This window comes from Salmo salar, chromosome ssa25 (assembly GCF_905237065.1).
Source record: "Salmo salar chromosome ssa25, Ssal_v3.1, whole genome shotgun sequence".
NCBI lineage: Eukaryota > Metazoa > Chordata > Actinopteri > Salmoniformes > Salmonidae > Salmo > Salmo salar.
The window spans coordinates 44,079,558-44,105,867 of record NC_059466.1 but is presented as its reverse complement, the minus strand read 5'-3'; the positions used below and the strand labels follow the sequence as shown (position 1 = coordinate 44,105,867).

The window sequence follows — 26,310 nt, the reverse complement described above, 5'->3', positions numbered from 1 at the left end:
TAGACGACCCGCGTTACAGAACTACCCACCATGACTGGATCAAGCGGCGTGCCCGGGCTGAAATGGACACCTGGTCACATACGGAGTGGATGGAGAGGAGGAACTGGACTTGGGGCCAGGTAATCGATAGATATCGGAGCCTACCTGGGAAAAATGAGAGGCAGCCCCAAAACATTTTTTGGGGGGGCACACGGGTAGTTTGGCTGGGCCAGGGATGAGGCCTGAGTCAACTCCCCGTGCTTTTTGTGGTAAGCATGTGCCTGCCTCTTCTTCACACTCTCCCTCCAGTGCGCATCCATAACCCTTTACGGCCGGTGCCTGCTTTGAGCACTCGGTCCTCAGTGCGTCTCCCCAGTCCGGTGAGACCGGTTCCTGCTCCACGTACAAAGCCTCCAGTGATAATCGATGGTCCGACGCCTGTAGAGATGATCCATGGCACTAAGCCTCTAGTGATGATACATGGCCCGGAGCCTGTAGGGATATTCCATGGCACGAAGCCTGAAGAGGTAATCCATGGCCCGGAACCTGAAGAAATAATCCTTGGCAAAAAGCCTGGAGGGATTATAAATGGTCCGGAGCCTGTAGGGATAAACCATGGCACGAAGCCTGTAGGAATAATCCATGGCCCGGCACCTGTAGAGATAATTCATGGTAAGAAGCCGTTCAGTGATGATCCTTGGCGCGGAACCTGTAGAGACGATCCATGGCATGGAGCCAGCAACAACGGTCACTAGTCCGGAACCTATTATGACGCCTCCCAGTCCGGAGCCTCCGGCTACGCTTATCCGTCCGGAGCCTCCGGCGACGCTTTTCCGTCCGGAGCCTCCGGCGACGCTCTTCAGTCCGGAGCCTCCGGCGGCGGTCTGCAGCCCGGAGCCTTTGGCAGCGGCCTGTAGGTCAGAACCTCCAGCAGTGGTCTACAGCACAGAGCTTCTGGTAATGATCTACAGTCCGATTCCTCCGATAATGATCCACAGGCCAGTGTTACAGAAGGCGGAGGGATCTGCAGGCGGAATGGGCGTTACGCCCTGAGCCGAAGTCACCTCCGTTGCTGGAGGATCGGATGGAGAGGACGGTTCTGGGTGTAGCACATGAGCCGCCATAGACTTTTGTCACCCTCTCTGCCCTCCCTTTGTGTTTGGGGTTGTTTTTGTTGGGTTTTGTTTGGGTGCAGTCGGAGTCTGGGGGGGGGGGGGGGGGTGTACTGTCACGTCCTGACCCTTGTAAGAGGTCATTTTCCATATTAGAGTGGTCAGGGCGTGACAGGTGGGTGTTTTGGGTGGTTTTGGTTTTCTGTTTCTATGTGGGGTTTTCTAGATTTCTATTTCTATGTTTTTATTTTCTATGTTTTGGCCAGGTATGGTTTCCAATCAGAGGCAGCTGTCTATCATTGTCTCTGATTGGAAGCCATACTTAGGCAGCCTGTTTTTCATGTGTGGGTGTGGGTAGTTGTTTTCCATTTTGTCAAGTGTACCTGACGGAACTGTTGGTGGTCATTTTGTTGTTTTTGTTAAGTGTTTCATTAATAAAGTAAATATGAGCACTCTACACGCTGCGCCTTGGTCCCCTTTAGACGACCAGCGTTACACCAGTGTTCTAACCAGTGTTTTAACCAGAGCTATAACCAGTATTTTAACAAGAGTTCCAACCAGAGTTCCAACCAGAGTTCCAACCAGAGTTCCAACCAGAGTTCTAACCAGTATTTTAACAAGAGTTCCAACCAGTGTTCTAACCAGTGTTCCAACCAGTGTTCAAACCGGTGTCCTAACCAGTGTTTTAACCAGAGTTATAACCAGTATTTTAACCAGTATTTTAACCAGTCTTTTAACCAGTCTTCTAACCAGTGTTCTAACTAGTGCTCAAACCAGAGTTCTAACCACTATTTTAACAAGAGTTCTAACCAGTGTTCTAACCAGTGTTCTAACCAGAGTTCTAACCAGTGTTCTAACTAGTGTTCTAACCAGTGTTCTAACCAGTGTTCTAACCAGTGTTCCAACCAGTATTTTAACCAGTTTTTTATCCAGTGTTCCAACCAGTGTTTTAACCAGTTTTAACCAGTGTTCTAACCAGTATTTAACCAGTGTTCTAACCAGAGTTTTAACCAGTGTTCTAACCAGTTTTAACCAGTGTTCTAACCAGTATTTTAACCAGTATTTTAACCAGTATCTTAACCAGTATCTTAACCAGTATTTTAACCAGTGTTTTAACCAGTGTTTAACCAGTGTTTAACCAGTGTTTTAACAGTGTTTTATCCACTATTTTAACCAGTGTTCTAACCACTGTTTTAACTGTGTTTTAACCAGTATTTTAACCAGTGTTCTAACCAGTATTCAACCAATGTTCTAAAAAGTGTTCCAACTAGTGTTTTAACCAGTATTTTAACTAGTGTACTCTCAGGCATTCTAAATCATTTGGTATGAAAAAATGACAGACAATATTTTAGAGACACTATATATTGTAAGCTGAATTCCAACTACCCGTCCTCTGCACAAAATGGCATTTCTCCCACCCTGAAGAGCAGCCTAAAATTAGCCCAGCTCATGCATCTGACAGTGCATACTCTGTGTCCTGAAGCCATGTTATTTCTCACTAGATTCACCCCAGTCCCGTTGTGATCCACAGACTGAAAACATACAGTCATCCCTCAATACCAGTGCCAAGATCCAAACTTAAGATATAAAAACATGGCTAAAGATCATCACATTTGTTTTAATGTTTTGAGAAAAGAAACTGACCACAACTGAAAAGCTGGCCAGCTGGCATAAACAGCTTTCCCTTAGCCTGACTGAAACCAGCTTTGAACTTGGTCAAGCCAAGTAGATGACGTACACACTCGACACACACACACACACACACACACACACACACACACACACACACACACACACTGAAGTCTCTGTTAATAAAGCAGTGCGTACGGCACGAGGAGAGAAGAAACACTGAATCCTACTTCATGTACATCTTGTTAATCAGGTCCATTATTCTTCTACAAAGCTCTTCTATTGGCTCCAACCCTGTTGGGGTAACAGTAAACCAGGAAGCCTATTGCTCCCTATGTTCCAGATAGCGGCTCTCCATCTCAGCTGTGGCCTCTCTATTGTTACAGCACTAGTTTCTCATAGAGCAGAGGTCATTCGATACAAGAACTTCTGAGACTTTGCAACAGTGTAAATATCATAGTGTACTGCTAACTCCTCTCCCTTAGTCTCCCCTGGTCTCTCATGGTCTCCCCTAGTCTCCCCTGGTCTCTCCTGGTCTCCCCTGATCTCTCCTGGTCTCTCCTGGTCTCCCCAATCTCCCCAGGTCTGTCCTGTTCTCCCCTGGTCTCTCCTGGTCTCTCATGGTCTCCCCTAGTCTCCCCTGGTCTCTCCTGGTCTCCCCTGATCTCTCCTGGTCTCCCCAATCTCCCCAGGTCTGTCCTGTTCTCCCCTGGTCTCTCCTGGTCTCTCCTGTTCTCCCCTAGTCTCCCCTGATCTCTCCTGGTTTCCCCTGGTCTCCCCTAGTGTCCCCTAGTCTCTCCTGGTCTCTCCTACTCTCCCCTGGTCTCCCCTAGTCTCTCCTGGTCTCTCCTACTCTCCACTGGTCTCCCCTAGTCTCCCCTGGTCTCCCCTAGTCTCTCCTGGTCTCTCCTACTCTCCACTGGTCTCCCCTAGTCTCCCCTGGTCTCTCCTACTCTCCACTGGTCTCCTCTAGTCTCCCCTGGTCTCCCCTACTCTCCACTGGTCTCCCCTAGTCTCTCTTGGTCTCTCCTACTCTCTCCTGGTCTCCCCTAGTCTCCCCTAGTCTCTCCTAGTTTCCCCTGGTCTCAGGGATTTCCTCTCCCCGGCCCTGAAGCCTCTTTCTCATTGATATTATCTTAGTCCAAGGGCTTTGCAGTGCTCCCGTCCATTGTCCTCTTAGTCCAGGGGCTTTGCAGTGCTCCCTTCCACTGTCCTCTTAGTCCAGGGGCTTTGCAGTGCTCCCTTCCACTGTCCTCTTAGTCCAGGGGCTTTGCAGTGCTCCCTTCCACTGTCCTCTTAGTCCAGGGGCTTTGCAGTGCTCCCTCCTACTGTCCTCTTAGTCCAGGGGCTTTGCAGTGCTCCCTCCTCTGCCTCTTAGTCCAGGGGCTTTGCAGTGCTCCCTCCTACTGTCCTCTTAGTCCAGGGGCTTTGCAGTGCCCTACCAGTCAGGTTAGTGACTGTCCTCTTAGTCCAGGGGCTTTGCAGTGCTCCCTCCTACTGTCCTCTTAGTCCAGGGGCTTTGCAGTGCTCCCTTCCACTGTCCTCTTAGTCCAGGGGCTTTGCAGTGCTCCCTTCCACTGTCCTCTTAGTCCAGGGGCTTTGCAGTGCTCCCTCCTACTGTCCTCTTAGTCCAGGGGCTTTGCAGTGCTCCCTCCTACTGTCCTCTTAGTCCAGGGGCTTTGCAGTGCTCCCTCCTACTGTCCTCAATATTTTCACTTCTCATTTCCTCATAAATTAACTGGAATGATACAAAATCCTCAGCCTGTTTTGTCTTATTAACCATAGAGCCACAGACATGCTAGAGTTAAAACACTTCTGGTATAATTTAGCCAAAATAAAAATGGTACTAATAATATAGATTGCTTTATACCAGCTTATCTTTTCACATATGATGGTGTTGAGAGGTTCAACCCTCAGTCATGGATTTAGATAATGTAAACTACATTCTACATGATGAGTCCCTGTGCAGTGTAGGGTGAGAAACTATTTTGTTGTTTCAACTTTTAATCCACTTTCTCATTCCCCAAACAGTCTTAGCGGCAAAGCAAACAGGATCCCTGGACACACAAGCTATTGGGTTTCCTGCAGCTGTCGCTTTATCCGGACAGAATGCTCAGCTAGAATTCTGTCTCTGCAGGGCAGAGAGAGGCGCCGTCTACGCCCATCGAGCCAATCCCTGGAGGATGAGAGGTAGAATGTGAGCTTGACTCAGAACCCTCATTACACAGGAAAATCCTTGTAGAGCTGAACGGTGTGATCAACACGGCGAAGACACTGGCTCCATCAAGTCACATGCATTAAAATCACAGTGATCTGACGGTGGCTGAATCATCATGTGTACACACATTACATAACATCTAAGATGTGCTAAGAATATTCTAGATTTAAAAGGAGTTAGGCAATGTGTGTACACGATGACCTTTGGAATAGTTTAACTGATTTATCTCTTGAATGTATATTTGATATGTTATTATTTAATTATAACAACATTGGTCTAATTATTCTCTGTTTAGCTGTTGCTTATCGGAACCATTGCAAACTGTACATTATTTTGTGGTTGGAATTTGCTTGATTGAATTTGATAAATATAAAACTATGAAAATGATCACTTTTCTGTGGTGTATTCCAGTTTTCAATAAAATCAAAGTTATCTTTATTAACATGAAACTAGCCAAATTAATCAGACATCACTCAAGAGGGCCATTAGCAAATTCCATCAGAATGCCAGAAGCGGTATCCATCCACAGCTATACCACAGGGTAGCACCACCAGGTATGTGGGCGTTGAAGAGCCGATCCCAGTAAAGTATTCATTTTAATGTAGACCTGAAGAGGCACACAGGAAATCTGAGAGGTTACTTTAGTTTGCATTTAAAAGTCTGCTCGATACATCTCAAGCGTACCCTTTTGGCTGTGTATGAATGGCCAGGGTCTGGCCAGTATGCCTGTTCATATGGTGAACACCTCTCAGCGCTGCACTGGGGGAACCCCAGATACTTTTGTCTTACGGTTGTTTAGCAGCAGCGCTAAAGGAGGCTAGCACAAAGAGATATCTGTGCAGTTGTTGAATATGCTCTGTGGGCACATAGCCAACAGGCTGGTCATCCAGACTCCTTCTTTAATAGTCCTCCTTCACCACACTACACCCCCACTCTCCCAGTGTTCAAAATCAGCCTAATATATTCTCTCTCTCTCTCTCTCTCTCTCTCTCTCTCTCTCTCTCTCTCTCTCTCTCTCTCTCTCTCTCTCTCTCTCTCTCTCTCTCTCTGCTTCCCTGGCTCCCTGCAGATGACCTTGGAGGGGATTAGCTGGAAGCTCTAAACCATTTGGACTCACTTTAACTCTGCTGCTACCCTAACTGCCAACTACAGTCAAACAGTTCTCCTCTTTTTAAAAATATCTCCATAAAGACTGAACTAAACTAAATTGGAAGCAAAACAGATGAAGGATCAACATGGGAGAAGTTCAAGCGGTGGTTTTGAATAAGATCAGAAGACAATTAACGATACTGACTGCGCAATACAGACATGAACCATAGCATGTTGAAGTGTGCTGAATGTTAACTTGACCTATCCTTGAAGGTACCGTAGCTTCCTGCTGACAGAAATATCACAACAAAGGCGCCTGGTATTTATCTGTGTCAGACACATGCTTTCAAATGGAAGGTGGTAGATTAGGGCTCCTTCACATCCACTGGCTTTCTTAAGCTTTCTCTGCACAGATACAGTCATCTCCGTGTCCTACTCGTATCATACAAAGACTATTGCTCCACACGAGACACAAATCCAAAGAAAGTAATCTTGTTAATTGCGTTGCTGACACTATCACTAACCCCCATCTCACCCTCTGACCTACTGGCTAATTCCCTGGTCCTGGTCTAGTACTGTAGGGAGGGCTGGTCCTGGTCTAGTACTGTAGGGAGGGCTGGTCCTGGTCTAGTACTGTAGGGAGGGATGGTCCTGGTCTAGTACTGTAGGGAGGGCTGATCCTGGTCTAGTACTGTAGGGAGGGAAGGTTCTGGTCCTGGTCTAGTACTGTAGGGAGGGATGGTCCTGGTCCTGGTCTAGTACTGTAGGGAGGGATGGTCCTGGTCCTGGTCTAGTACTGTAGGGAGGGCTGGTCCTGGTCCTGGTCTAGTACTGTAGGGAGGGAGGCTGGTCCTGGTCTAGTACTGTAGGGAGGGCTGGTTCTGGAGGGGTGTCCTGGTCTAGTACTGTAGGGAGGGGTTAGGTTGGTCCTGGTCTAGTACTGTGGGGAGGGATGGTCCTGGTCCTGGTCTAGTACTGTAGGGAGGGCTGGTCCTGGTCCTGGTCTAGTACCGTAGGGAGGGCTGGTCCTGGTTCTGGTCCTGGTCTAGTACTGTAGGGAGGGCTGGTTCTGGTCCTGGCCTAGTACTGTAGGGAGGGCTGATTCTGGTCCTGGTCTAGTACTGTAGGGAGGGATGGTCCTGGTCTAGTACTGTAGGGAGGACTGGTCTTGGTCCTGGTCTAGTACTGTAGGGAGGGATGGTCCTGGTCCTGGTCTAGTACTGTGGGGAGGGATGGTCCTGGTCCTGGTCTAGTACTGTGGGGAGGGCTGGTCTTCTGGTCCTGGTCTAGTAATGTAGGGAGGGTGGCTGGTCCTGGCCTAGTACTGTGGGGAGGGGCTGGTCCTGGTCCTGGTCTAGTACTGTAGGGAGGGCTGGTCTGGTTCTGGTCCTGGTCCTGGTCTAGTACTGTAGGGAGGGATGGTCCTGGTCTAGTACTGTAGGGAGGGCTGATCCTGGTCCTGGTCTAGTACTGTAGGGAGGGCTGGTTCTGGTCCTGGCCTAGTACTGTAGGGAGGGCTGATTCTGGTCCTGGTCTAGTACTGTAGGGAGGGATGGTCCTGGTCTAGTACTGTAGGGAGGACTGGTCTTGGTCCTGGTCTAGTACTGTAGGGAGGGATGGTCCTGGTCTAGTACTGTGGGGAGGGATGGTCCTGGTCCTGGTCTAGTACCGTAGGGAGGGCTGGTCCTGGTTCTGGTCCTGGTCTAGTACTGTAGGGAGGGCTGGTTCTGGTCCTGGCCTAGTACTGTAGGGAGGGCTGATCCTGGTCCTGGTCTAGTACTGTAGGGAGGGCTGGTCCTGGTCCTGGTCTAGTAATGTAGGGAGGGATGGTCCTGGTCTAGTACTGTGGGGAGGGATGGTCCTGGTCCTGGTCTAGTACCGTAGGGAGGGCTGGTCCTGGTTCTGGTCCTGGTCTAGTACTGTAGGGAGGGCTGGTTCTGGTCCTGGCCTAGTACTGTAGGGAGGGCTGGATGGTCCTGGTCTAGTACTGTAGGGAGGGATGGTCCTGGTCCTGGTCTAGTACTGTAGGGAGGGCTGGTTCTGGTCCTGGCCTAGTACTGTAGGGAGGGCTGGTTCTGGTCCTGGTCTAGTACTGTAGGGAGGGCTGGTCCTGATCAAAGACTCTATGGTTGGTGTCTCTGGGTTACTAAAACGGGATATGATGTCACAACCTACACTCTTAGAAACAAAGGTGCTATTTTTAACCTAAAGGGGTTGTTTGGCTGTCCCCATAGGAGAACCCTTTGAAGACTGATTTTTGGTTCCAGGTAGAACCCTTTTGGTTCCAGGTAGAACCCTTTTGAGTTACATGTAGAACCCTTTCCACAGAGAGGTTCTACTTGGAACCAAAAAGGGTTCTCTTATGGGGACAGCCAAATAACCTTTTTGGAAGTGTACAGACCTATCTCTGCCGCCTGGATTCGGTTGACAGGTATACTATATAAACAAAGGTCTGTGGAAACCCCTTTAACCCCTTTTAAAGCCACACCCGTTGCTGACAAGTGTACCAAATCGAGCACACAGCCATGCGATCTCCATACACAAACATTGGAGGTAGAATGGCCTTACTGGAGAGCTCACTGACTTTCAACGTCGCACCATTATAGGATGTCATTTATTGACTTATTTAACCTTTATTTAACTAGGAAAGTCAGTAGTCGGCCAAACTCCGACAACGCAGGGCCAATTGTGTGCTGCTGTTTGGGACTCTCAATCACGGCCCAATGTGATGCAGCCTGGATTCAAACCTGGTACTATAGTGACACCTCTTGCACTGAGATGCAGTGCCTTAAACCGCTGTGCCAATCGGGAGCCATCTTTCCAACGAGTCAGTTCATCAAATTTCTGCCCTGCTAGAGCTTCCCTGGTCAACTGTAAGTTCTGTTATTGTTAAGTGGAAACGTCTATGAGTAACAACGACTCAGCCGCAAAGTGGTAGGCCACACAGGCTCACAGAACGGGACCGCAGAGTGCTGAAGCGTGTATGCGTAAAAATCGTCGGTCCTCGGTTGCAACACTCACTACCGAGTTCTAAACAGCCTCTGGAAGCAACGTCAGCACAAGAACTCTTCGTTGGGAGCTTCATGAAATGGGTTTCGATGGCAGAGCATCCACACACAAGCCAAAAATCAGCATGCGCAATGCCAAGCGTCGGCTGGAGTGGAGTAAAGCTCGCCGCTATTGGCCTCTGGAGCAGTGGAAACGTGTTCTCTGGAGAGCAAAATCACACTTCACCATCTGGCAGTCTGATGGAGGAATCTGGGTTTGGCGGATGCCAGGAGAACACTACCTGCCATAATGCATAGAGCCAACTGTAAAGTTTGGTGGAGGAGGAATTATGGTCTGGGGATGTTTTTCATGGTTTGGGCTAGGCCCCTTAATTCCAGTGAAGGGAAATCTTAACGGTACTGCATACAATGACATTCTAGACGATTCTGTGCTTCCAACTTTGTGGCAATAGTTTGGGGAAAGCCCTTTCCTGTTTCAGCATGACAATGCCCCCTGCAAAAAGCGAAGTCCATACAGAAATAGTTTGTCGAGATCGGTGTGGAGGAACTTGACTGGCCGAGCCCTGACCTCAACTCCATCGAACACCTTTGGAAGAATTGGAAAGCGGACTACGAGCCAGGCCTAATCACCCAATATCAGTGCCCGACCTCACTAATGCTCTTATGGCTGAATGGAAGCCCACAACAATGTTCCAAAATCTAGTGGAAAGCCTTCCCAGAAGAGTGGAGGCTGTTGTGGCAGCATATGGGGACCAACTACATATTAATGATTTTGAAATGAGATGTTCGACGAGCATAGTCTATATACTATATAATCTGTTATACCCTAGTCTATATAATATATAATCTGTTACACCCTAGTCTATATACTATATAATCTGTTATACCCTAGTCTATATACTATATAATCTGTTGTACCCTAGTCTATATACTATATAATTTGTTATACCCTAGTCTATATACTATATAATCTGTTATACCCTAGTCTATATACTATATAATCTGTTATACCCTAGTCTATATACTATATAATCTGTTATGCCCTAGCCTACATACTTTATAATCTGTGACAGTTATGCCCTAGTCTATATACTATATAATCTGTTACACCCTAGTCTATATACTATACAATCTGTTACGCCCTAGCCTACATATTTTATAATCTGTGACAGTTATACCCTACTATATAATCTGTTATACCCTAGTCTATATACTATAAAATCTGGTATGCCCTAGCCTATATACTTTATAATCTGTGACAGTTATGCCCTAGTCTATATACTATATAATCTGTTATACCCTAGTCTATATACTATATACTCTGTTATGCCCTAGCCTACATACTTTATAGTCTGTGACAGTTGTACCCTACTATATAATCTGTTATGCCATAGCCTATACATACACTTTATCATCTTTTATGCCGTAGTCTATATACTTTATTATCTGTTATACCCTAGTCTATATACTTTATAATCTGTTATACCTTAGTCTATACACTTTATAATCTGTGACAGTTATGCCCTAGTCTATATACTACATAATCTGTTATACCCTAGTCTATATTCTTTATTTTTATTTAACCTTCATTTAACTAGGCAAGTCAGTTCAGAACAAATTCTTACTTACAATGACGGCCTAGGAACAGTGGGTTAACTGCCTTGTTCAGGGGCAGAACGACAGATTTTTACCTTGGCAGCTCAGGGATTCGATCTAGCAACCTTTCGGTTACTGGCCCAACCACTAGGCTACCTGCCGCCTCATCTTTTATGCCCTAGTCTATATACTTTACAATCTGTTATACCTTAGCCTAAATATTTTATAATCTGTGACTGTAATGCTCTTGTCTATATAAACTTAATGATCTGTTATGCCCTTGCTTATATAGTTTATAATCTGTTATGCCCCAGAGTATATACTTCATAATCTGTGACTGTTATGCCTTAGCCTACATATTCTTTATAATATGTTATGCTCTAGTCTATACATAATTTATAATCTGTTATTCCCTAAATACTCTATGATCTGTGTAGGCTATTTGTTTACCCGCATTCTGGCCATAGCTCAAGGTTATGCTGGAAATGCTTACTAATTTCTATCGCATCAGTACAGTCCCATACGTAGGCAGTACAGTTCCATACGTAGGCAGTACAGTCCCATACGTAGGCAGTACAGTTCCATACGTAGGCAGTACAGTTCTATACGTAGGCAGTACAGTTCTATACGTAGGCAGTACAGTTCCATACGTAGACAGTACAGTTCCATACGTAGGCAGTACAGTTCCATACGTAGGCAGTACAGTTCCATACGTAGGCAGTACAGTTCCATACGTAGGGAGTACAGTTCCATACGTAGGCAGTACAGTCCCATACGTAGGCAGTACAGTTCCATACGTAGGCAGTACAGTTCCATACGTAGGCAGTACAGTTCCATACGTAGGCAGTACAGTCCCATACGTAGGCAGTACAGTTCCATACGTAGGCAGTACAGTTCCATACGTAGGCAGTACAGTTCCATACGTAGGCAGTACAGTTCCATACGTAGACAGTACAGTCCCATACGTAGGCAGTACAGTCCCATACGTAGGCAGTACAGTCCCATACGTAGGCAGTACAGTCCCCATGTGAAGGCAGTAAAGTCCCTATGTGTAAGCGGTACAGTCCCCAGCAGTACAGTCCCCAGCCAGCAGCATACCACCTTGCATACCACTGCTGGCTTGCTTCTGAAGCTAAGCAGGGTTGGTCCTGGATGGGAGACCAGATGCTGCTGGAAGTGGTGTTGGATGGCCAGTTGGAGCCACTCTTTCCTCTGGTCTAGAAAATATCCCAATTCCCCAGGACAGTGATTGGGGACACTGCCTTGTGTAGAGTGCTGTCTTTCGGATGGGACGTTAAACGGGTGTCCTGACTCTCTGAGGTCGTTAAAGATCCCATGGCACTTATTGTAAGAGTAGGGGTGTTAACCCCGGTGTCCTGGCTAATTTCCCAAACTGGCCCTCATACCATCATGGTCAACTAATCATCCCCAGTTTCCAATTGGCTCATTCATCCCCCTCCTCTCCCCTGAAACTATTCCCCAGGTTGTTGCTGTAAATGAGAATGTGTTCTCAGTCAACTTACCTGGTAAAATAATGGATAAATAAAAAATAGAAAATGTAGTTAGTACAGTCCCCATGTGTAATATGGACAGAGGAGAGAGTGTATGAGAAGCTAAATGGTTTCATGGAAAATGTGTTTCTCTTTCTCTTCAGTGTTGTGTAATTTGATTTGCAAGTAGCAGATCCTAACGCACTACAGTGACCCAGCAGATCCTAATGCACTACAGTGGCCCAGCAGATCCTAACTCACTACAGTGACCCAGCAGATCCTAACGCACTACAGTGGCCCAGCAGATCCTAACTCACTACAGTGACCCAGCAGATCCTAACTCACTACAGTGACCCAGCAGATCCTAACGCACTACAGTGACCCAGCAGATCCTAACGCACTACAGTGACCCAGCAGATCCTAATGCACTACAGTGACCCAGCAGATCCTAACGCACTACAGTGGCCCAGCAGATCCTAACTCACTACAGTGACCCAGCAGATCCTAACTCACTACAGTGGCCCAGCAGATCCTAACGCACTACAGTGACCCAGCAGATCCTAACTCACTACAGTGACCCAGCAGATCCTAATGCACTACAGTGGCCCAGCAGATCCTAACGCACTACAGTGACCCAGCAGATCCTAACTCACTACAGTGACCCAGCAGATCCTAACGCACTACAGTGGCCCAGCTATTCAAAGAGGCTGTGGATGTATGTCATCAGTGTGTCTCTCTGCGGCTCTCTGTCTGTTTGCTAGTCTGATCCATTATTTCACATAGGCCTTCTGGAAATGTTAGCGTGCAGGAACGCACTGACACAGAGTGGTTGTCCACAGACAGGGATGACAAATATCCCTTATCCTTTTACTGCAGCAGGCTAAATCAGGGTCACACAGAGTGATTCTTGGAAGTCTAAAACAAATCTACTTTGAAACAAAAGTATACACCTCACACACCTGTACCATGTCAGATATAGAGTTGAAATGTATTACATTTTGAGTTTTCATCCCAATATTACACTTTACATACATCACAGAAGACTGAAATGTAACAAACTGTTTGAGATAGAAACACTGGATTTTCTTCGTTTTTTATTAATTATGAAATTATGAAAAATATGAATAACATTCCACACATGAGGCCAAAGAGCAGCATTTCTGGTCGTTGATGGCAGGAAAGGGTTACCCCCTCAGCTAGGCTGCAGTCACTGTCAGAAGTATCAGAAGACACTTTGCCCACCAGGGGTTTGATGATTTTATAAGGTACTTTGCATTATGATAATGCACATTGAATTAATAAAAAGGCTATAGTAAAAAAGCTTTCGTAACTTTGTAGGTAATGTGCAATAACAAAAACTCAACAAAAAAAATCACACCGACAAGGTCTTCAGTATGACCGACCATGTTAAACGGAACAAGTGTTCAGCTCCTAGCAAATCTGGAGGAGGCAGGCTGTAATCATTTACATATCTGGGACATTTTAAGGCATTGAGATTCCATCCTGTTTCCAGCACCATGTGGCAATGTGACAACTCTCTAACAAGGGTGAACTCTGGAGGTCAGAGCATTGAATCCCCCCCCCCCCACACACACTGTGGGATGGTGAATAGGCCCTTAATAAAAGTGAGGGGGAGGGGCCATGCTTGAGCAAGCATTCCCACTCAGGAACTTCTATTCCTATCATTTAATTTCACAATACACAACGGTCCTCTTTGTGACCGGAGGAGGACTTATTAAACTCAACAAATTAACATGAGCGCTTAGACAGAGCTGCAATGTTGGTGGTGGGCAATCAACCAGCCACACTGAAGACAGAGAAGACAAGAGAGGTGTGGATGCGTGGAGAGAATGAGCAATGAAGAGGAGAGAAGCAAAAGAAGAGGAGGAGAGAGACAGCAGGAGAGGTGGGAAGGTGGAACAGGAAAAGAGAGAGATGGGGAGAGAAAGAGAAAGGGATAAAATAGCAGTGGTCTTTTGGTTGGACTAAGTGGTTTCACCATAGAGCAGCTCAGATAGTCTGAGAAGATTTGTGGGACTCATCTGCTGTTTAATTGACGAAGAAGATTGGTCAGATCCTCTGCCAAATAGAGAGAGCACCAGAAATCATTCAGTTAGGATGACAAATAACTCATGAATATGGATATTCAGCGTATGTGACCCATGGCAGAAAGCTGGGCGTATGTAGCACGTAACAACTTCACAGAAGAGGCATTTGAACATAAAAAAAAAAAACATCCAAATTATATATTTTTTCTTCCAGAAATGCCTTATTGAACATGTAAACTTTCATGTGCCTTACTAACAAACTTGTATTTACTCTGTAAATATAAATAAAATGTGAAATCACGAAGGTGTTTAGACACTGAGAAAATACAGAATTATGCCTAGCCATGATTAGTTCAGATAATGAGGGGGCTGGGACATTCACGAGAAAGAGAGTCCATTCTGTAACTCAAGGCTTATCTGTCAAATGGCACGTCCTGCTCTCTGCTACCACGGATATTTGAAATATCCATTGGATTTACTAATATTTTCATCATGGACTACATGCAAAGTGTAGCTACAGCTTTCAATACCAGTGTTGTCCTGAATAGAGCTGCTGGTATTGACACAGCTCTGTCTTCTGTGGCTAAAGCAGTCTGGACTGGTTGAAGCCGAGTGGGAGGGATTATTTTGAAAGTGATTCACCATAATCCATACACCTGTAAGAGTCTACCGTTAAAATGCCAAGATACATTATTGTCTCAACTGTATAAAAAGTTGTTTTCATTTGTCTTATTTAACCAGGCAAGTCAGTTAAGAACAAATTCTTATTTACAATGATGGCCTACCCCAACCAAACCCGGACGACGCTGGGCCAATTGTGCTCCGCCCTATGGGACTCCCAATCACAGCCGGTTGTGATACAGCCTGGATTTGAACCAGGGTGTCTGTAGTGACGCCTCTAGCACTGAGATGCAGTGCCTTAGACCACTGTGCAACTCAGGAGCTATTGTTAGCTATATAGCTAGCTAACTAAACAGTTGTATACAGGTACCATTATAGTTTGCTTCATCCTGCAACGAGCCATTGTTTACAGATGGTTCGTTGCGGGGCAAAGACACGTTAAGACAGCTAGCTAGCTGAGCTGGGCTGAGCTGTTAATTTTGATTGCTGATGTGATAAGGCATGCATGTGTATTGTTTCCGTTCCTCTCCTCGCCCCTACCTGGGCTTGAACCAGGGACCCTCTGCACACATCGACAACAGCCACCCTCGAAGCATCGTTACCCATCGCTCCACAAAAGCCACAGCCCTTGCAGAGCAAGGGGAACAACTACTTCAAGGTCTCAGAGCGAGTGACGTCACCGATTGAAACGCTACTAGCGCGCACCCCGCTAACTAGCTAGCCATTTCACATTGGTTACACATGACATGATGACAATCTTTTTCATGTTTGCCAGTATGTCATGTTTAACTAGATAGCTCCCAAAAATAGCCACTGTGGTGCGAATGCTTATCGATTACCAAGCTAATCAAACTACATATTACATTATAGGGAGACATGCTAAATTGGCTAGCTAGCTATTTAGCTATCATTTCATCGTGGATAGCTATTGGATTATAGATTTCGAGGTCGTTTTTCGGCCTGTTCAACTAGCCGGCTAACTAGATGAATACCATTTACATCTATCCAGCTGGTAATTATGAAGCTAAATGTTTGCTAAATCTAGCCAGTTATCTTGTGTCTGCCTTGCCATTTTTGATCTGGAAGCAGGTTAAGTGTGTACAGGGCATTTTGGTATAGGTGTAGTAGTCAACAGGCAATAACAAGCTATTGGACACTAATTAATTGATGTATTAACCTATTTTTCTGGAATTTGTCTTTCAGCATAAACCTGCTCTCCGCCTCCAGTACAATGAGATGATGGAGGGTGAACAAGCAACACTTCAGGAATTTTCTCTTTGTACTTTGAGCTTATTGCTTGGTATGCAAGGTTTTAATGTCTTGTCTAATTTTGTCTGCTTTCCTCCTTAACAGCTGTAATTGTCTGGAGCCTGGTGTTGTTGTGGCCAAGGAACTTTCACTCAGATGGAACCAGGTTTTAGCAGCTGTGCAACGTTGATGTCCTTCCTCCCAGAGATGTGAAAGCATCCCCTGGGCTGGACACAACTCGGTAAACATATATTTTTGAGAATATCAGGACTTTTGCAATGAAAAGCCCATGGACATTACATGTCCTGCTCCAAAGGGCAGGACATAAATATGCTCTCAAGCTAGATTCCGTTGTTCATATCATAACATGACCTGAATCAAAGTTACTCAAAGGATCTTATGATATAGGCCTTAGTCGAGATAGTGTTTTTACCTAAGCCTTTATGTGTTTGTGTGTATTAACTTTTTCCTAATTGTAGGCTATTACTTTCAGCAGTTGAAGTGGATAAAATATTTAATTTTTTAAATATTTTCTTCGTTTTTTAACCACTATCTCAGTGCTTTAGAACATGGCCACATTCACATGTGTTCCAATGTGAATTATTTAAGAGATGAGTGGGTCTAAGGCTTTAGAGGGTGTGAACAATGCTAAATGGGTGTAAACAAAGAACAACGTTGTAGCTGTTCAATGTGAAATGTTATCTTTATTATACAACAATAGGCAATTTAATACTGTAAATGGTTTGCCTAATGGGGTAACTTAGTGAGATAATGTTCAGAGAATCTATTTTGCCAATTTAGTGAAAATATTAATTTTCTAAATATATGTTTCCCAAGTATTAATGTAGAGCAAGTGTGAAAATCACAGGAAAAATGTTTAAATGCCTTTTTCTCCTAAATGGGATTCTAAGTTTAGGAACGTTTAAAGCAGCATTACTTCCCCATGTTTCCTCCAACTGCAGTGTGTGATATGCCATTTTGAAGCTCCGAGTCTCTACTTTTATCCAATGAAAAGACTCCATTTAAAATGTTGGAACATAAGACCGAAAAGAGACGGTTTGTCACATATTTAAACTCATCCCAAAAAATGCTGTGAATGCCACTGACAATGTCTAAATAATAATTAAAAAAAAAACAGGCAATATTGTGATTAATGAAACTTCATAACCAAATGGTTGAGTGACTGAGTAAATGTGTAATGTGTAATTATCCCTTGTAACATTAGTCTTACACCGGTGGTGGAACGACATAGGTCACATGTGAGAATTCCAGATATTTCAACAGCAAACAGGCCCAACTGCATCTCTGCAGACTTCACACAAATATGCATTTGAAGTTATTTATGAGCTGTCCCCAGTTCCTGTTTCCATCATCTGGAGTAGGCCTGGGACCAGCTGTGCTCTCCTAACAGGATTGGGTAGGTTACTTTCTAAATGTAATCCGTTACAGTTACTAGTTACCTGTCCAAAATTGTAATCAGTAACGTAACTTTTTGGATTATCCAAACTCAGTAATGTAATCTGATTACATTCAGTTACTTTTAGATTAATTTCCCCTTAAGAGGCATTAGAAGAAGACACAGATATATGTTACCAATTGAAACACATCTATTGCAGGATACATCAATGTGAAAGTTCACATGGCTGGCCATATATGGATGTTACATTTTACTTTATGGGTTGGTTATGTAGGCTTCTTCTAACCCATCGCCGTCTACTACATATAACAACACGATTAAATTATATCTTTACATTAATATATCTAATTTATCAGTCCAAAAATGGATGTAGCAACTACAGATTGTCCCTTTAAGTGTATCAAAAATGTGCGAGTTTGAGAATGTGTCCATTAGGCCTATGGATATATATTTTTATATCAGCATGAATTAGATTGAGCAATAAAAGCCCCACTTTTATTCCATAGGCTGGGATCCGCACTATGCAGCTGTTATAAGAGCACATTATTCACTGGCTGTCCACTGGTTTCAAAAACAGTCATTGATAGGCAGCTTAAACTTCTTGAATTCAACCATTATTGGGTTCAAATACACATCCCTTACATGTAACTCCACAACCCTGCCTACACACACGACCTCTAACTGAGATCATCTTGAATCAACTAAGAGCATGGGAAACATTATCTCACCCTCTGTTATTGCTCAAGCATCGGTTGACAAGCCGTTGATTCAGAGAGCGAAAACACTCGCCCAGTGGCATGACGTTCACAGCTATGGAACATTTCCTCTAATTTCCTCTCATTTCCTCCCCTTTCATCTCCTTTCCTCTCATTTCCTTACATTTTATCTCCTTTCCTCTCCTCTCATTTCCTCTCATTTCCTCTCGTTTCCTCTCGTTTCCCTCTCGTTTCCCTCTCGTTTCCCTCTTGTTTCCCTCTCCTCTCCTTTCCCTCTCCTTTCCCTCTTCTTTCCTCTTGTCCAGCTTAGAATACAGGGTCACTGTGTATATACATTTCTAAATGTAATCCGTTAGTTACTAGTTACCTGTCCAAAATTGTAATCAGTAACGTAACTTTTTGGATTACCCAAACTCAGTAACGTAATCTGATTACATTCAGTTACTTTTAGAATAATTTCCCCTTAAGAGGCATTAGAAGAAGACACAGATATATGTTACCAATTGAAACACATCTATTGCAGGATACATCAATGTGAAAGTTCACATGGCTGGCCATATATGGATGTTACATTTTACTATATGGGTTGGTTATGTAGGCTTCTTCTAACCCATCGCCGTCTACTACATATAACAACATGATTAAATTATATCTTTACATTAATATATCTAATTTATTTTTCTAATTTTAAGTCCAAAAAATGGATGTAGCAACTACAGATTGTCCCTTTAAGTGTATCAAAAGTGTACAAGTTTGAGAATGTGTCTATTAGGCCTATGGATATATATTTTTATATCAGCATGAATTAGATTGAGCAACAAAAGCCCCACTTTTATTCCATAGGCTGGGATCCGCACTATGCAGCTGTTATAAGAGCGCATTTTTCACTGGCTGTCCACTGGTTTCAAAAACAGTGATTGATAGGCAGCTTAATCCCCTCAATTTATGTTCCTCAGATATGTTTGGGATAGACCATTTCATTAGGCAGAGATAAACACAATGTATGTTTAGTGTATCAGTGCAGCGAAGAATGACGTTCTAAAATTACAGTCAATGGAGACATCAGCATTGGGATTGTGGGAGACGAGCAACGTTTCACACAAATTGTCAAACATCACCAAGTTGTAGACCTTGAGTAATAGAGGCACACCAATCCGATGACAGACAACTGCACTCATTAGATGAGTCATCAAACGAGAGTTTCAAAATTACATTACTCATTTGGGTTTGCGTTCAAGTGAATATTTATCTCTTTCTCAGATTACAGTCATAAACAATGGAGCTCCGTTTAGATCTCGAGGTTTAACGCCAGTGGTGAATCACTCTTTCCAGAGAACTATTTTGTTGAGTGCTGGCTGTAAACAGCAGAGAAAAACTGTTTTTAAACTAAGGAGTTCAAGAGTTTCCATGCAGGATTTTTTTTCTTCTCTTTTTGGCTATCAATGTCTCGCTCTAAAGCTAACAGAGACGAGCTGTTCAGAGTCAAGTAAGTCCATAATTTTCTGTATTTGATTAGCCTTTACTCCTGCAGTCACAAGACAGCCCTACATGCTAACCAGTATATAATTCAAAACTCACAAGCCTATTCATTTCTTTTTCATATTGACAATTGTCTCTATAAAAGAGAAATTGACAAGCTTATGACTTTCCCCTTTTGGCATCTTCCACCTCTCTCCTTACAGAACCGCTATAAACCTACTATGGCCCATTGGGAAATTAGCATGATCTAAACTATGGCCCCTTGGGAAATTAGCATGATCTAAACTGTGGCCCTTTGGGAAATTAGCATGATCTAAACTATGGCCCCTTGGGAAATTAGCATGATCTAAACTATGGCCCCTTGGGAAATTAGCATGATCTGAACTGTGGCCCCTTGGGAAATTAGCATGATCTAAACTATGGCCCATTGGGAAATTAGCATGATCTAAACTATGGCCCCTTGGGAAATTAGCATGATCTAAACTATGGCCCCTTGGGAAATTAGCATGATCTAAACTATGTCCCCTTGGGAGATTATCGTGATCTAAGAAAGAGAGGATAACTGATCATTTATGATATACAGCAGCTGAGAAAGTCATTTTTGTCTGCAATACAGGGACCTAGGAGTGACTACTTGCTGTTTCATTATTTAAAGTACAGGTGGCAATGGTAGACAAATATTGATGCCACCTGTACTTTAAATAATGAAACAGCAAGTAGTCACTCCTAGGTCCCTGTATTGCTGTAACGCCCTGGCCATAGAGAGTTTTTTTTTTGTTCTTTATTTTGGTTAGGCCAGGGTGTTACATTGGGTGGGCGTTCTATGTTCCTTTTTCTATGTTTTGGTATTTCTTTGTTTTGGGCTGTGTGTGTGGCTCCCAATCAGGCACAGCTGAAGCTCGTTGTTGCTGATTGGGAGTCACACATAAGGAGCATGTTTTTCCTTTGGGTTTTGTGGGTAATTGTTTCTGTTTTGAGTATTTTCCTAACAGGACTGTTTGCTGTCGTTTTTGTTCATTTTGTAGTGTTCTCTTGTTTTTTTAATTAAAATTCTAATGATGAACACATCCTCTGCTGCACCTTGGTTCCCTCTTCCAGACAGCCGTTACAGAATTACCCACCAACAACGGACCAAGCAGCAGAGGAAGGAGCAGCACAAGGAGAGGCACCAGGAGAAAAGCTATCTGGAGTCATGGACTTGGGAGGAAATCCTGGACGGGAAAGGACCATGGGCTCAAGCTGGGGATTATCGCCGCCCACAGTGGGAGATCGAGAGCTGAGAGGCGCTGGTATGAGGAGAGGGAGCGCAACGGACATGGGAGGCAGCCCCACAATTTTTTTTTGGGGGGGGGGCACACGGGGAGATTGGCGGAGTAGACCTAAGCCAGTAGACCTAAGCCAACTCCCCGTGCTTACCGGAAGCAGCGTGGTACTGGTAAGACACTGTGTTATGCTGTGGAGTGCACGGTGTCTCCAGTGCGTGTTCAAAGCCCGGTGCGCTACATACCAGCCCCCCACAAGTGCCATGCGAGTGCAGGCATCAAGCCAGGGCGGATGGTGCCAGCTCAGCGCGTCTGGTCTCCAGTGCGCCTCCTCGGTCCAGGTTATCCTGCGCCGGCGTTGCGCACTGTGTCTCCAGAGCGCTGGGAGGGTCCAGTTCGCCCAATGCCTGCTCTCCGCCCGTGCCGGGCCAAAGTGGGCATTCAGCCTGGATTGTGGGTAAAGAGTGTCCGTACCAGAACTCCAGTGCTCCCCCACAGCCCGGTTTATCCTGTGCCTCCTCCTCGGACCAGGCCTCCAGTGGGTCTCTCCATCCTGTGCCACATCCCAGGACCAGGCCTCCAGTGGGTCTCCCCATCCTGGTCCATCCTGTGCCACCTCCCAGGACTAGGCCTCCAGTGGGTCTCCCCATCCTGGTCCATCCTGTGCCACCTCCCAGGACTAGGCCTCCAGTGGGTCTCCCCATCCTGGTCCATCCTGTGCCACCTCCCAGGACTAGGCCTCCAGTGGGCCTCACCTGTCCAGAGCAGTCAGAGCCGCCCGCCAGCCCGGTGAGTCCTGTGCCTACGCCTAGGGCCAGGCATCCATCATGTCTCCCCAGCCTGGTGAATCCTGGGTCAGTGCCGCCGGCGCCGCCAGGGACGCCCGCCAGCCGGGCGCAGCCAGGGTCGCCCGCCAGCCGGGCGCAACCATCACCGGGCGCAACCAGGGTCGCCCGCCAGCCGGGCGCAGCCATCGCCGCCCGCCAGCCGGGCGCAGTCAGCGTCGCCCACCAGACCTTCGGCGCGGCCAGGTGCGCCACCTAAGAGGGCGACGCCAAGGGTGGAGCAGAGGCCACGTCCCGCACCTGAGCCACCGCCGTAAGAAGGCCCACCCGGACCCTCCCCTTCAGAGTCAGGTTTTGCGGCACCTTTGGGGGGGGGGGGGGGTACTGTAACGCCCTGGCCATAGAGAGGGTTTTTTTTGTTCTTTATTTTGGTTAGGCCAGGGTGTTACATTGGGTGGGCGTTCTATGTTCCTTTTTCTATGTTTTGGTATTTTCCTAACAGGACTGTTTGCTGTCATTTTTGTTCATTTTGTAGTGTTCTCTTGTTTTTTAAATTAAAATTCTAATGATGAACACATCCTCTGCTGCACCTTGGTTCCCTCTTCCAGACAGCCGTTACAATTGCAGACAAAAATAACTTTCTCAGCTGCTGTATATCATGAATGATCAGTTATCCTCTCTTTCTTAGATCATGCTAATTTCCCAAGGGGCCATAGTTTAGATCATGCTAATTTCCCAAGGGGCCACAGTTTAGATCATGCTAATTTCCCAAGGGGCCACAGTTTAGATCATGCTAATTTCCCAAGGGGCCATAGTTTAGATCATGCTAATTTCCCAAGGGGCCATAGTTTAGATCATGCTAATTTCCCAATGGGCCATAGTTTAGATCGTGCTAATTTCCCAATGGGCCATAGTTTAGATCGTGCTAATTTCCCAATGGGCCATAGTTTAGATCATGCTAATTTCCCAATGGGACATAGTTTAGATCAGGCTAATTTCCCAAGGGGACATAGTTTAGATCATGCTAATTTCCCAAGGGGCCATAGTTTAGTGCTGCATGAGTTCGCAATCTACTACTCAGGGCTGTTAGCATGGAGGAGGTACATAGCAATGGAGGTCAATGCTAAGTGGGCAGGTGAATGTCACCTGACTTTAGAGCTGAATAGAAGTTTGCAGAACATTGGGAACATCTAACTCCATGCTGAATCAAGTCTCACTTTGGGCTTCACAGGCCCCAGTCAGAGCCAAGATACAGATCCTCCCACATCCTCAGTATATCCGCTGGTATAGTACATATTTAACACCATAGACGCATCAGAGAAACAGTGGGGAATGTTTTAAATGTGACACCACCTCCAGGAGAAAGAGATGAGGGAATCAAATATACTGTAGACAGTTGTCAGTTATCTACAGTCTGATCTCTGAGAGGCATCATCTGTTCTCCATGGCTTCAAGTCATCCTGTTTATTTTGGGGTGTAGTCACTAGTACATGCATGCATTCCTGATTTAATCTACAGCAGTCTTCAGTGTGTTTTCCTACGAAGCATGGAAAACAACAAGTATCCCTGAACAACTGTAAGACATTCATTACACTGAAAGAAAACAGTTCAACCATCAAAACCACTTGAGAGATCCTTACGCTTGTTTGCTACTTTTCAGTGATCATGATAGTCATCAACACATTACAGGCAGCAAGCTCACTTCTTATTAGTGGTTCTCGTGGTGACAGTGTTATATGGATGGCACACACCGCACCGAATGTTGGTCTGCCGTTTGTTCGGCGCGGTGTGTTTTAGCGACCACCCTGCCGGTGGACGTCTGACTGACGACATTTTCGCACAAATCTACAGGTAGAATCGGTTTGCACTCAGGTTGCAAATTACGGCTGGCACTCTGTTCAGAGGTGCTAAGTACCTTTGGCCGGCAAACGCTACCGGTGTGCCCGTGTTCAACCAATACCTCATTACAAGAAGACCATCAGCAATCATCAGCAATCACTACTACACTCAATGGTGGGTTGAAGTAAATATAAATCGGATTACTTGTTCCCATGCCTCCTAGGGGACTTGTTGTCTTAAAGTCCTACTGAGAGGATTTGAATATGAACAGAGCCTGAGGCAGTGGACAATGCACATGGTCAATATCCTCTTAGAGAGGGAGAGAGAGAGAGAGATACAGGATGAGAGGCTGCAATGTGTTATCTTACAGGGAGTCTGTCTACTCTGTAACTTTCAATTCAGTGAACTTCCCTCTGCATCAACAGCCACTGAAGTCACACACAAAGGAGCGGGGCCAAATTAGGAGCACAATGAGTCCACTGTGGGAGATTCAGAGGAAATGAATGAATGCTGTTGATACACATTCTCACACTGTCAGTGTTCTCACCTCCCAGTCCCTCCATAGCCTCAGCTGCACCATTACAAATCAACAGGAGAGCTCCATTCCATTGGTTTTCTCAGAACCCATCTATCACTGTAAGATGGAAGGCTCAGCTCACCCAGTAAAATACTATTGGTTATCACTGTGGTATACTGAAAACAAAGCAAAGAATTAGACCTACAATGGATTGGGTCAACAGTCTATTTCTGCATTAATGAGAATGATGCTACTCCTGTTAATGAAGGACCGTGCATGATATTATGAACATAAAAGACTATGACTGCAGCTTAACAGTTTAGACAACATGGGGGCGACTGAGAGTCCTCTATACTGTCTGTCCCATCTGGCACACAGTCTCTTACAGCCACAAAGCTCATAAGTCTGCTGGGAGCCTTTAAGAAGAATGTTGCTGAACCTGTGGCATTGGCGCCTAGCTAGCTCTCTCCTCCCAGGCATGCATCCCCAGGGTGGCTGGGAACACAGATGGACAACACTTGGGACTGAGTCAGAGAGCCCAGTGGGACACAGGAATTACACCCTAGTATAACTACTCCCAGTCCCAGTTCAGCCCTTCACATCGCACGGCACGCCACAGTGTGACTTGCCCAGAGACTGAGACAAGGTGAAAATGATGGAGTCTATGGACTCCCAAGTTTGTTTTGATAACCAAATGACACAGCATAATGGATGTTTTTGTCTATAAACTAAAACTGAAACTCATCCACTGTCTGCCCATACAACTCTGAAACTCATTAGTAACAGCTGTACTGAGTTGCATACACAGATGTCTTTAGCTGCAAAAAAACCACACTCAAATCATTCGATACATCAGTCATCAATCTGACGCACTTCTATAGGCTATTGGAGAATTCATTTGTCTGACCAATCAATCAACAATATCATGTTTCCATCAAAACCAATCTACACAGGAACATTCAAGTTGTCATTATAAACATGGATTTGTGATCAATAAGCCTTTTTGTTAGAAGTTGAGAAACAAAAGAGCAGTATGTGGATCAATATATATATATATATCATATATACTCATGCTGATAGTGACTTGGGTTATCAACTCCTGTTGGAAGTACTCAGCCCATACCGAGCTGCGCTGACTGTTTGGAAATCCTTTCAGATTTATCTCCCTCTTATCAAGTTGCACAAGTTGTTCAACTACTCTTTAATGCTGATAGCCTAGCAAACCCGGTCAGATCAAAATGAATTGGGTTGAAACGTATTGTAAACATGACAATTTAAGATGCGCTTTGTGCGGAGAAAGCTCAGTGGGGGGACCAAACAGAACAGGCATGGAACAAGTTGCAATTTTATAATGTTAGTTTTAACTCAAACAGACAAATGAATTCATATTTAAATAGAAACATACCCATTTTTGTTTCCCAGTTTCTGAAGATGAGGTGTCTGTTGAAAGTTCAGCTAATGGGCAATGTTGCGTCCGGAGATGCACAGCGAACGCCAGACTAGTCCACTGAGTTGCTGCTGCGCTTCGTCCCGTTTGGAGACAGGCTGACTGACGTCACCACCGGAGGATTGGTGTGTAGGATTGATTAGTTTAGTTTAGTTTACTTTATTAGGATCTCCATTAGCTACTGCACATGCAGCAGCTACTCTTCCTGGGGTTCACATAAAACAGTACTAGACAAGAACAATATAAGATATTACAAAACAAATAAATAAAATATGAGTTATATATAGGAAAGACACCAAGAGACAACAAAAATACTATTTACACACTATTCATATATACATATTCATATCCTTGTATACAGTATAGTTAAAATAGTTCTTTAGAAAGAGTAGAGGATCTAAATTACAATATGTTTTTAGAGCCAGGACAGGACAGCACTATGTTCGGGCCCCTCACCTCGCCCCGCTTCAGAGGACAGAGCAGTTTGTTGGTCATTCAACCCTGGATACTTTATCTTGGTTTATGTTATTAAACATTCTTCTGCTGGTCCAGATAAAAGACCACTGTCTAAACTTAGACCAGTGCAGGTTTGCCTTTGCCTGAGTGAAGACAAGATCTGGGTTAATTTATCCACATAATAGAGCCCCACAGTGGAGCTGTCATAATACCCATAAAACCTAGTGGTCAAACAAGGAAATGGTTCCAATTGTTTTTCCACCATTCATTTTTCCTATAGGGGATTTTAGAAACACTTAAAATAAGGGCTGTGTTTTGTGTAGACTTACCCTGGCCTGACGTTTTGATAACCAT

General features: G+C 44.9%; 1 protein-coding gene across 2 annotated transcripts in view; it reads right to left on the bottom strand.

Moving 5' to 3' along the window:
- Positions 1–25,734, bottom strand: part of LOC106586816 (neuronal membrane glycoprotein M6-b) — a 63,342-nt gene extending 37,608 nt beyond the window's left edge. For both annotated transcript variants that reach the window (XM_014174497.2, XM_014174499.2), the window contains exon 1: positions 25,459–25,734. In XM_014174497.2, coding sequence (XP_014029972.1) covers positions 25,459–25,462 — 4 coding nt within the window. In that variant the 5' untranslated portion in view covers positions 25,463–25,734. The remainder of the gene's footprint in view (positions 1–25,458) is intronic.
- Positions 25,735–26,310: the final 576 nt, after the last annotated feature.